Source organism: Tetrahymena thermophila, assembly GCF_000189635.1.
Source record: "Tetrahymena thermophila SB210 genomic scaffold scf_8253957, whole genome shotgun sequence".
NCBI classification, from domain to species: Eukaryota; Ciliophora; class Oligohymenophorea; order Hymenostomatida; family Tetrahymenidae; genus Tetrahymena; species Tetrahymena thermophila.
In genome coordinates, this window is record NW_002475984.1 from 1328 (window position 1) to 14341 (window position 13014).

A 13014-nucleotide genomic window follows, 5' to 3' on the forward strand; every position below is an offset into this window, starting at 1 on the left:
ATATTTGTATTTAATTATTATATTTTTAGATCAGTTAGGTATTAAGACTATTAATTTTAATATTCATTTCAATCATATGAATTTCTAAAAAGTAAATTTTTTCTCTAAGGTACTAACTAACTAACTGTTTCAATATTTACTAAAATTTGATCAATTTCTTTATCTTTTTTTGATTTATAAAGAATTTAAATTTTCTATTTTACACAAGCAACTTGAAAGCAATATATTTAATTTTTTTAACTCTAAAATTAATAATTCAAAAATGAATGAAGAATATAATTCATCAAATTCTTTGATAATAAAAATTTAAATATATTAACCTATTGTAGAATAATTAATTATGTATCCCCCTTTTTAAGGAAATATCTTTTATTAACTTTTAATTGACTATTTTATGAAAATTAATTTTATAAAAATTTATGATATAATGTATGTTGTTTGAGTTTCAGAGTTTCTGAGTTTTGAATGTATGTATGACACATAGCGTAGTCAAAGTGTTTCAAAAGTTTTAAAATAAATAAACTATTAAAAACTATTATTAAATATTTTATGAGTGCATTTTTATGTACTATTATATAATAGTATTTCTATTCTATATCTAAAATGGTTGGTACTAACACTAAGCACATGTTAGTACATAAGAAATAGCTAATCGCTAGCAAAATTCATTTATAAATAAAATTCAATTTTATTAGCTGCTCAAAATTAACTATGCTTTTAAAATTTATAAATATAAACAGGTTTTTATTTGAATTTTGTCTTTATTTGCTTTATTACAATTATATTTAGAAAACAAAAAAATAGATTCTTTTCATTTTTATAATATTTAGTTAACTCTTTATTTAAAAAATATCTCATAAACAATTTTTATCTTTATAGAGTATACGAATATATGTATATCAAAAATATATGAATTAATAAAGAATTAGCTAAAGAAAAGGACTTTTAGTTTTAGTATTGAATATGCTTATTACTAGGAGATTGATGAATCTTGATATAAAATATAAAAAATTTATTTATTAGAATCAAATGAAATGATCTATAAAAATGAAATAATAATTAGAATCAAAAATATAAACAATTCTACTAAATTCTTAGAGGTGAGAGAGATTTAACAGATAAATGTGTATTCTAATGTAGAAAAATATTTATTAAGCCATAAAAAAGAGTTTGATTTCACAAAGTAAAATGGAAGAAATCATAAAAAATTTGAATAAGCTAAGGTAAATTAAAAAATTATATTTTTAAAGTATAAAGTAAGTAAGTAATACTGATTTTATTATAATATTTCTTTTATGATTAAGTTATGAATTTTATATATGGATAATTATAGATCCAAGAGATATCAACTGCTTCAATTTTGTTGGTGGAAATGAACTTTAAAATTGCAAAGCAGTTGAAAAAAGAAACTATTAGCTCAAGATCAAATCTATTTATGAATAAGTTCTTGTATTATAGAGTACAAACAAGCTGTGATTTTTATAAACTATTTTTTAAAATTAAAATTAAATTTTATTCTTTTTCTAATATTTATTCAAAGAATCTATCTGAAGCAATTAAAATTAGTAAAATATTTATTGATAAAAGCATTTATATTATTATACTTGTTGTTAAAGTTTTAGATATTCTATTGAAATATTCAAAATTTTAATTAAAATAATTTTTTTTTAAATAATTGTTTAAAAATGTTAAAAAAATTTACTTGATAATTTGGTTACAATAATTAATTTTCTTTCATCAATTCTGTTTATATTTGACTAGATTAGATATATTTTTAGGTTAATTATTATTAAATATATTTAAGTTTTTAGGAGTTTTTTTGTTGCTACTATAGTGTTTCTTCAATTTTCTTAATTATTGTCCTCTAATCCTTCAAATCTATTGAACTTTTAATTCATTCCACCAAGCTCACTTTTAATTCCAACAATCTCACTTTTAATTCCAACAATCTCACTTTTAATTCCAACAATCTCACTTTTAATTCCACCAAGCTCACTTTTAATTCCAGCAAGTTCATTTCTAATTTCTTACATAAAATTAAGCTATGCATCTATAAATTTAGATAATTTTCCATTCATTTCAATCATTTATTTTTCTAAAAGAGTCAAATTTTTCTCTTAGATGTCAGCACTATGATCAATATTTGCTAAATTTTGATTGATTTCATTACCTTTTTTCTATTTATAATAAAGTTTTTATTTTTTTCCAAGCATCTTTTTAGAATATTATTTAATTTTTTTAATTCTAAAAAATAATAATTAAAAAATCAATGAAGGATATATATAAAACAACAAATTCTTTGATAATAAAAATTTAAAAATATTAATTTCTTGTGAAATTATACTTCCCCCTTTTGAAGAATCTATCTTTCGTGGTGATATCTTTGAATGTCGATTAAAATTAGGATTATTTTCTTCTTTTTCATTAATTTATAAATCTTTGTTATCATCACCCTTTTTATTTTAATATTTTTATCTAAGTATTAATTATATTAAAGCAATTATAATATTATTCAATTTGATAATTTTTTCCTTAATTCGATTTAATAAAATTAATATTTAGCAAGCTAAGATTAGGATAATTCTAATTAGTTAGCAAAGAGTTTAAATAAATCTAATGTAATTGTATATTTTAATTAGATAATCAAATTTTTCTTCTGTTTTCAAATAGCAAATTTGATATTAAAAATTAAATTGTTGAATTTTTCTAGAAATATTCTCAATTTATTTTAATTCTGTAAAATAAAAATATAAGTTAACAATTAATTGATAGATTGATTGATAAAAAACATTTATTAAAATTGGTTGGTGTTTAAGCAAAAATAGAAATTAATGATTAGAAGATTCATTTTTAAAGGATAAAGTATTTTAAAATCAAGCAAATAAGTTATGCCATTCAAAATGCTAAATGGCTTTAAAGGTACTTTTTTATTTAGCGTGGAGGAAAATAGTAGTGTAAATTTATAATTTCCTCATTTAAGGGACTTGAGTGATTTGATGGTGAAAAGAATTTAAGAAGAAAAAGTCAAAAATTTAAAGTTATTGGATTATTTAAAGCAGTTAGGAGAATAAGTAGGAGATTAAGATTTTTAAAATGATTTGAATGCATTTTTGATTTATGGGAAATAATTGATAATGATGTGCATGGCAAATGATACTTCAAGAGGAGATTTTTATATGATTGAATTTTACAAAATTATTATTTCATCAATTGAAAAGGCTCTATTAAAAGTAAAAAGCGAAGAAGAAAAGGGTATTTTATAGGGTAAGTATTTCATGGTATTGTCAACTTTAGGTAGTATTTACTTCAATTAGGGTTATTTAGACCATTGCTTTGAATGTACAAAGAAACTTCTTGAGTTATATAATGGAAAGAGGAATGAAAATAATAAATTTATGACATTTATTCCTGATAATGTCTTCTACATGATTGGTGAGGCAGAAAAAAGCAAATAAATTGGTCTTATAAGTTAAGAAATTGAATTTTTCTACTGTGATAAAGCTTCAGTTTTGTTTTAGCAACTCCAAAAATTCCAAGAAGCGCAGTAATTTTCAGATAAGGCCTTAGAAATTACTTTTTAAATAAAGGATAAACCAGGTTCTTTCTACTTTAATGCTTTTAATCAAAATATTTCATTAATTTTGCTTAGTGGAAACAATGAACAAGTGATAGCTCGCTACCAAAACATGGTAGATAAATTTGATTATAATAAGATAAAAGACTCAAAAGTATTGCTTGATAAATACTCATTAAGAATTATCTAGGCTATGCAGATATCAATGAATTTTTTCAAAGATAAATTCAATGCATTTTGGGAACATTATTAAAAGTTCAAAGTAGATACTTAGTACAAGCAGAGTAGAGAAGAGGTTTTAAGACTTCATTGCACATATATTTAAAACAATAATCCTGCATTTTTTTCGTAAAAAGAAACTCAAGAAAGAGTAGACTCTTTTATAGCCAAGTATGATGATATGTTTTTATAGAAATTCAAAGACATATTTTTTGCACCTCTTAAGCAAAAGTAGCAACCTTTATATGATTACTGCATGTATCTCTAGCATACAGAAGCTTAATATAAGTAAGGACTTATTCAAACTTTGCACCATCTAAATATGCTAAAATAAAATAAAAATCCAATTACATAAGAGTTCGAATTGATGTTTTACAAGAATATCAAAGTCTTTATCCAATTAGATTATTTTATAGATTTATTTTGCAAAGAAATTCTTTTGCTTCCTGAAATAGAATCGGAGCCTCTCTAAATTACACAGCAAATAGACTTCATGTCTGAAGAAAATAAAGAAAAAATTAGCAAATTAATTAAAAAATATAATAGAAAAATCGTCTGACTCAAAAATTAACTACAAATAACATAAATAATAAATAAATATATTTTTTCAGTAAATATTTTATATTCTACATAAATTTAATATATTTATTTCTTTATTATTTCAATACAAATCGATAATAAAATCAATGATAAAAAAATTAATAATTTTTATTTGGTAAATTATTGTGTAAAATTAAATTAAAATCAAAAAATTTAAATTTATTTAAAAAAATAAAAAATATTTTTTATTTTGGAGTAATTTTCTAAGAAAGAAAGCTCCTTTTAATAAATATAATTTTTGAGCAAATTATTCTTTTTTTAGAAGATCCTTTTGTTCTTCAGAAATAAATGATCTTTGATAAACTTTTATTTCTTATGATAAAAAATATTCATATCAAATATTCTAGTTTAAAAACATAAATGGATTAAAATCAATCAAGAAGGAGTTGCACTTTAAATATTTTTAGTAGAGAATTTTCAAATTAGTTTGAATATTAATTGTAATGTTTTTAAATATTAAAAATATGAAAGCATTTATTAATAGCAAATAATATAGAAGATAGAAGAATATAAATCAGATTATATCAAGTTTATTTATGGGATTAATTCAAAGGATATTGATTGAATGCTTTGCTTGGGTGATTTCCAGTTTTGTCTTTGATCAACTCAATAAGAATGTTTGCTTATAAAATGAATGAGAGAAAGGTAAATGAAAAATTGAATAAAAAAGTGAATAGCAAGCAAGCAAGTAATAAATAAATACAATTACAAAAATCTTTAATTTTTTAATATTTTGTGATTTGTAATTATGAATTTTTTAAATTGAAAAAAATTAAAAATTTTAGAAAGAAAATAAAAAGAACAATAATTAAATAATTAATAAGAATAATAAATACCATAGCCATTTGAAACGGAAAACAAACAAAAAGAAACTAAGCAAGTAAAGCGAAGAGTTCATAAACAAACAGAATAACATTCTTTAAAATAAAAAAGTAAATTGTTGACTAAAGTCAAGCGAATCTAAAGAAAATTTTAAAACTAAAATATTTTTAAATTTCAAACTAGGCAAAAGAGACGTTTAAAGCGATTTCGAATTTAAATTATTGAAAATAAATATCTCACAATAAAAATTGAATTAAAATGGCTGATGATAAATTTTGGGAGCCTACAATCAAGTTATATACAGGCTTTATTAAAAAACCTTCTATGAGCGAAAAGCTACTTGCAAAACCTCCTTTTAAGTATTTATTTGACATCATCTTAGCAACTATGGATGCAACAGGATTTGGACAAGGATTATATACAGATTAGGAAAAGGATGCAAATTATTATGAAAATAGAGATCTTAAAATTTTATTTTTGAGAAAGGTTATTGATTTGATTTAATATACTAACAAATCTAGTTTATAGGCCAAACCCAATAAAATCGTTGCTGGTTTGGAACCTGAGCATACTAACTCTTTCCTTTGCGAACTCCATAGAGTTGCTACAACTCCTGAATTATGCTAAAAGGGTAATAGTATAGTCAAAAAGTTATTGGCTAAAATTGAAAAAGAAACCTAAGGTGGTGGAGATGCAGGAGAAAAGCCTGCTGAGAAAGGAGGAGAAGAACCATAAAAGAAGCCAGAAAAGAAACCTTAATAGGAGCCACCTGCTGAACAACCAAAGCCTAAAAGAGAAGATCCTCCAAGTTAGCCTAAAGTCGAAAGAAGTAACAGCAAGGGTGTTGGAGGTTAAGTTGATGAGCCTGTTCCTGTAAATAGACAAAACATGCGTCCATCAAGTGCTGCTAAAGCCCCTCCAAAAATAGCTAATAATGTTAAAGTTGCTGATACTTAAAGTAAAGGAAAGGGCACAACTGGAGTTATTGTTGATCGCGGAGATAAGGACGAAGATGATCAAAATGAAGCTGAACAAGCAGATAACAGAGGCAGTCAACCAGAAAATGCAGGCGGAAAAGGAGTTAGTAAGTTTACTAATCAAGCATTGAATGATAATCTAGGAATTGTGCCTTCTGCTTAAAAAGACTAAGGTGGAGAAGAAGGAGACAACTAAGGAGGTATTAAATTCAAAAGAAAGATAGGAAATTAAAAGCCAACTATTGGTGGTTCTACTACTGCAACTGCTGGTGGCACTACTGCTGTCCTTCAAGGTGCTTCAAGTGGCGCAGATATTTCAGCTTTAACCTAGATGGTCTAAGAAATAGCTAAAAATGTTAATCCACTAGGAAAATCTCTTGAATTCATTGCTGATGATATCGAAAGCATGAACCACGAATTAGATTATTGGACTAAATAATACAAGTAATACAAAGAAAAAATGTAAAACGAATTAAAGGTGACTGATGAAATGCTTTAGCCTATCTAAGACTAAATTGCAGAAATTGAAGAAAAAATCAGTGATAAGAGAAATAAGATATCAAATGTGAAGGCTTAATTAATAAAGAACTAATCCCAAATCTAAACTTTGCTCTACTCTGTTGTTTCAACCAAATGAAAAGTAAGTGAATGTCGTTCATCTATTTATCTATCTATCTATAAAAAAAGCATCAATCAGTCAGCAAATTTGCCTGACCATTTGTCTATCTAGCTAATTACAAACGTAATTAAGTAAGTAGTAATTAATTAAGTAAATAAATAATAATAAATAAAATAAATAAATGTTAGTCTGCTTTATATTTTTATCCATATACCTAAACAGTTTTGTTATTAAATAATTTAATAATATTTCTATTGTTCTTAAAGTTCTTTTTTAAATTAACATTTTTAAACAAAACTAAATTTAAATGATGATTCCTTCAATTCAACTTTTGGTATTTTAATGCTGTTATTTAGTCTAAGTTTATTGTTAAAAAGGCATTTTGAAAATTCAAAGAATATGTTAACAAATTATTAGCCTTAAAATTTAATAAGTCAGTAAAAAAAATGAGAAACATTTTTTAAAGTTTTTTTTGTTTACATTCAAACATAAAACAATTTAATTTTACAAGTTACTTTTCTAAAATTAACTAAAAATTCATTTTTAACTGTTTTAAATACATTTTTTTATAATTAACATTTCAAAAGAGTTAAAAAATACATTTATTCATTTTGTTTTTTCATTTAAATACAACAATTTTTTGAAAAACAAAACTAAAACTGTAATTAATTATAAAAATTTTTGATTTATTTTTGGTTTTATTTTACAAGTAGATCTAAAATAAATTTTAAATAGTTAAAACTATTCTTTGAACTAGCAACCATTAAAATATTTTTTAAAAAGGAGGTATAAATAAAGTCTCTAAGTAATACAAAGTATGACAAATCGGCTTTAAATTAATTAAAGTTTTAAGTTTAATAGTTTGTCAATTAAAATTTTAGTTTTTTAGAGCCAATTAATTATCTAAATATTTATAAGTATTTTAGGATCATAAAATTACTAAAATTGAAGGTTTATTTCTAAATTAGCATTTGATTTTTCTCGTATCTAATAAATTCCTTTAATTAGGTCATGCATAATTAAGCTTTCTAAGGTGCTTTTTTTAAATCTAATTTTATATAATTAAATTTATTTTTAAATAAAAATTATTTAATTTTAAACAAACTATTATGAAATTATGAATAAGATTTTATTTAAATTTTATTAAAATATAGAAAAGATAAAATTTATGTTAGATTTTTAAATATTTTTAAATTAATAAACTCAGATTTGATCAAAATAAAAAAATATATTCATGATAACAAAACTTTTTTGAGATTTATAAAGACAATTAATTCTTAATGGTACAATTTTTTTCAATATCAAAATTTTTTGTTTGTAAAATTGAGTTTTAATTCAGCTTATTAATAAAATATTGAAATAGTAACACTAAAAGTTAAAAAATAATATTTCGAATTTTAGAAAGATTAAAAGAAATTTCAAGCGTTTTAAGTATTAGCGAAATAAAATAAGTAAATGAATCTTTAGAAGACTCCTGAAAGATTTAAGCAAGTTGATAATTATATCCTTAATTTAGATAAGATTTTAGGTTAGGGATCTTTTGGTTCAGTCTACCAAGCAATAGATATGAAAAATGGTGATAGACAAGTTGCCGTTAAGCAGATTTCTTAGACATCTATGAATAAGAATGCTGATAAATTAATGCAATTACTTAAAAATGAAATAAAAACTATGAAAATGATTAAAGATAAAAATGTTGTGCAATTACTTGATGTTAGAAGATCTTCAAATAATATTTATTTAATAGTTGAGTACTGCAATGGTGGTTCATTAGAATCTTATCTCAATAAAAATGGTAAAAGATTATCAGAAACTGAAACATTGCGCATTATTCGTGAAATAGTTTCAGGCTTCAAATGCTTGTACGAATAAAAAATTGTACATAGAGATTTAAAACCAGCTAACATTCTTTTACATGATGGAATACCTAAAATTGCAGATTTTGGTTTTTCTAAAGTAGTTGAGCATAGTATGGAACAAGCTGATTTAGCTTCTTTAGTTGGTTCCCCAATGTAAATCCTAAAATTATTTTTTTTTAATAAAAAGATTGTTTAAAATTACTGATTTTTAGAATGTCATTTGCAAGCAAAACACTCAAAAAAATTATTATTTGAAATTTAACGTTTATGCTTATTTATTTTTGAAATAATAAACAAAAAACAATTAGAAAAATAATATTTAGCTCTTTTAAATCGCTTGAAATCAATTATTACTTTTAAACATAAAAAATAGAATTACTTTTATATAAAATATTCATAAAATAAATTTTATTGAATGATTAATTAACTAAAATAAAAATAGATACATGTGTCCTTAGATATTAAATTGCTAGACTTATAGCAGCAAGTTAGACGTTTGGTCTTTGGGAATTATATTTTATGAAATGCTTTATGGAAAGACTCCTTGGAAAGCCAAAAGCGTTTTTGATTTAGCAAACAATATAAATAACACAAATTTAGAATTTCCATCAGCTCCAGTAGTCAGTAAGCGTACATAGCAACTGATAAAGAATATGTTGCAAAAGGAAGAGGAAAAAAGACTTGGATGGGAAGATCTATTTAAGATATTCCTTAGTGATATGGAAGAGGAAGAGGAGGAAGTTGATTAATTTGAAGAGGAAAATGTTGTATTAAAGGGAAGTGGATTGAAACTAAGTCATACTATGGAGGAAGAAAATCTTCATAAAAAATAAATGGGTGACATAGAGACAATTAAGAAAACTCAAGAGCTAAATAAGAATTACTTCAAGAAAAAGAAAGCTTTCAACTCCATTCATGATGTAGAATTGTATGAAGCTAAATTGCAAAAGCAAACTTCCAAAAACTAAAACGCTATAGAATAAGAAGAATAGATGACTGGTAGCTAAAAAAATATTGTTTGCAAAAGTGAAACAAAATCGGGAGACATATCTACTTTGTAAAAGGAAGCTTCTTAAAACAACACAGATTAAAGCAATATAGAAGAAATTAATGAAAGTGTGAGAGATTAATACATGAGCAAATTTGAGCAATACACTTAAGAAGATTAGAAAAAGAAAATCATTTAAGAAATTGGGTAATGGGTATTGCACAGAAGAAATAAAGCAGTGTTTTTAAATGCCATCACAATCAAATTTTATGACTTGTTCGATTAGTAAATTATTGTTATGAATATGCAGAGCTTTTACAGAGTTATGTTCTTGCTTTCTAAGTACTAAACTATGATTATATATCGCATTTAGCAAAGACTTAAAACTAAAGTTTTGGAAAAAAGCAAGAAATTTACTTAAGAGTAGTGGAAAGTCTTTGTCAAAAGTAAAGAAAGACTCTAATTATTAAATTTCATAGAGAAAGACTTTGAAGTGATTAAGCAATTCTTTGAAGAACTTATGAAGAAGGCAGGAAATTATTTTGAAAATTTGATTCAAAGCAAAACAATTAAAAAAGAAGAAGAGGAATAAGTAAAAATGATGCAAAGCATATGCAATAAAACATTGATAGAAAAAAACAAATTCGATAGTATTTATTATCAAGCACTCTGCGAATTCTATACATTCTTCAAGCAATATTGCTTTGAATAGAACTTCCTAGAAAATTAAGATATGATGGCCTTCTTAATGCACATCCATAACGCCACAAACATAAGAAGCTTTTTCAAATATACTCGTGAACCCAAATTTGATTTCATGAAATATTATGAAGAAGTTACTAGAGCTCCTGCATCACTCTTGTAGAGAATTCTCTACAAGTAGCAAATTTAGCAGTCTCAGTAATGAAAAAAAATATTTATTAGATTAAATATGAAATAGCAATCTTTTAAGAAATTTAAATTAAATTTTAAATTGGCAACAAACCATTTTTAATTATACAAAATTATTTTCAAACCCCTAAGAAAAAAATATTTATGAATACAGCTTAATATATTAAAATAAATATAATTATTTCTGTCTTACTCAAAATCAAAAGAGAAATCTAGTTAGTTAGTTAGTTAATATTTTAAAATATTTTTAATTTTATTATTTATCCTTAACTTTCATGTAAATCATTCTTATCAAACAAATAATCCTTCCATATTTTTTAATAAAAAAGAATAGATAAATTATTGACAATCAATTTTTTTATTGAAATTAATTATTAAATAAAATTTAAATAGTAATTTTTAAGGAAAATTTAATTAAAATTTATATTGCCAAACAAAAAATTAATAATAAAAAATAAAAATAATTTTCAAACCCTAAAAAAAAAATATTTATGAATAAAGCTTAATATATTAAAATAAATATAATTATTTTTGTCTTACTAAAAAATAATATAGAAATGTAGTTAGTTAGTTAGTTAGTTAATATTTTAAATAATCTTTAATTTTATTATTTATCTTTAACTTCCATTGCATCAAACAAATAATTGCATATTATTTAATAAAAAAGAATAGATAAATTATTGCCTATAAATTTTTTTATTGATATTAATTATTAAATAAAATTGAAATAATAATTTTTAAGCAAAATTGAATTAAATTTTAAATTGCCAAACAAACAATTTAAAATGATACAAATAATTTTCAAACCTCTAAGAAAAATATATTTATAAATACAGCTTAATATATTAAAATAAATACGATTATTTCTGTGATGCTCAAAAAAAATTTAGCTCAATAGTAGTTAGCTAATATTTTAAATATTTTTTAATTTTATTATTTATCCTTAACTTTTATAAACATTCTTTACATTAAATAAACAATCCTTCGAAATTATTTGATAAAAATTATAAATTAAATTCTTTTAATGAATTATTTTTTTTATACTATTTCAATTTTTTTAAAATTAAAAAATATTTATCTATCAGATTAAACATGAAATAGCAATTTTTAAGAAAAATATTTTAAATTTTCAAACAAACAATTTATAATTATACAAGTAATTTTTTCAAACCCCTAAGAAAAATATATTTATGAATACAGCTTAATATATAAAAATAAATATAATTATTTTTTTCATACTCAAAAACAATTTATCTAAGTATTTAGTTAGTAAATATTTTAAATATTTTTTAATTTTATTATTTATCTTTAACTACCTTCAAATTAAACAAATAATCCTCCCATATTATTTAATAAAAAAATAAATAAATTATTGACAAACAATTTTTCTTTTGAAAAATTATTTTATTTTTTAAGTTTTTTTTTCCAATTTTGTTTTAAGCAGTAAAACTTTAAAAAAATGATGTTTAACTACTTTATTTAACTAAGTTTAACTAATTTCTTTATCATAATAAAGCTTGTCTTATCTTCAAAATAGTTTAGCTTTTTAAAGATTTTTTAATTATAATTTATAAAAATAAAATTTTGAAAATATATTTTTTTTCCATTTAACAAAATTAAACTTATAATTTATTAAATTAATTGAATTGAAAGATGTCTTAAGTTGAATAAATAAAAAACGCATAAAATACTAATAAAAAATAATAATATTTGATGATTCTTTAAGATGTAGAAGATAAAAATTGAATAGAATTCAAAAATTTACAATGAATGTAATACACTGGGCAACAATTTAAAAAATTAAATTGTCTATTTTTATTTAATTCAAAAGAGATACTTATGACCTCATCGCAGTTTTTAAAAACTAATAAATTTAAAATAAAAAATTTATTTTCTTTCAGATTAAAATTTGCATTTCATTATCTTTTTAAAAATCAAATAGATTTTTTATATTTTGTAGATTTTGAATTCTGAATAAATTAAATTATTTAGATTCATTCATTCATTTATTTATTTATTTTGATTAGGATTGGCAATTTACAATAATAAATGAAATTATTGAGCCTTACTCTAAGAACTTCTCCATGTATTTAAATAAACAGCACCATTTTATAAATATGTGATATTACAAATCAAATTTTATTTAAATTTTTTGATAACTGAAATATAGAGAGGTTTTAGCTTGAATTAATTGGACGTTATTTTATAGTAAAACAGATGCTAATGTTGAAATGAATTAGCTTTGCTTGTTTGTTTGTTTTTTTTGGAATAAATTGAAAATTAAAAAAGGCTTCTATTAAATATTGGTTGGGAAGTAGGTAGGTAGGAATGTATGTATATATATTTGCATGTTTATATGAAGGAAGGTTTAATTAAGTAGAAAAGAATTAATAAATTGATAAAAACTAATTAATTATAATTTTAAAACAATTTGTAGATTTAAAAAGGCAAAAAGCAAATTAATA

At 22.3% G+C, this 13014-nt stretch overlaps 5 protein-coding genes across 5 annotated transcripts; 4 read left to right on the plus strand and 1 right to left on the minus strand. All coding sequences in view use genetic code 6, as the record gives it.

Moving 5' to 3' along the window:
* Positions 1-1122: 1122 nt before the first annotated feature.
* On the plus strand, positions 1123-1476 carry TTHERM_01069310 (hypothetical protein; the record flags this gene model as incomplete). The annotated part of the gene is made up of 2 exons (XM_001026828.3): positions 1123-1223; positions 1305-1476. 2 exons carry the CDS (start codon positions 1123-1125, stop codon positions 1474-1476), a joined length of 273 nt encoding a protein of 90 aa, XP_001026828.3.
* Positions 1477-1841: 365 nt separating this feature from the next.
* TTHERM_01070310 (hypothetical protein) lies at positions 1842-2213 on the minus strand (the record flags this gene model as incomplete). The annotated part of the gene is made up of 1 exon (XM_001026829.3): positions 1842-2213. The coding sequence occupies one exon, from the start codon at positions 2211-2213 to the stop codon at positions 1842-1844; it is 372 nt and encodes a 123-aa protein (XP_001026829.1).
* Positions 2214-2831: 618 nt separating this feature from the next.
* TTHERM_01070320 (hypothetical protein) lies at positions 2832-4352 on the plus strand (the record flags this gene model as incomplete). Its single annotated transcript, XM_001026830.2, has 1 exon — positions 2832-4352. The coding sequence occupies one exon, from the start codon at positions 2832-2834 to the stop codon at positions 4350-4352; it is 1521 nt and encodes a 506-aa protein (XP_001026830.2).
* A 1121-nt stretch (positions 4353-5473) lies between these two features.
* Positions 5474-6829, plus strand: TTHERM_01070330 (microtubule-binding protein MIP-T3; the record flags this gene model as incomplete). Its single annotated transcript, XM_001026831.3, has 1 exon — positions 5474-6829. One exon carries the CDS (start codon positions 5474-5476, stop codon positions 6827-6829), a length of 1356 nt encoding a protein of 451 aa, XP_001026831.1.
* A 1437-nt stretch (positions 6830-8266) lies between these two features.
* Positions 8267-10565, plus strand: TTHERM_01070340 (Serine/Threonine kinase domain protein; the record flags this gene model as incomplete). Its single annotated transcript, XM_001026832.3, has 2 exons — positions 8267-8823; positions 9113-10565. 2 exons carry the CDS (start codon positions 8267-8269, stop codon positions 10563-10565), a joined length of 2010 nt encoding a protein of 669 aa, XP_001026832.2.
* Between the last annotated feature and the right edge of the window lie 2449 nt (positions 10566-13014).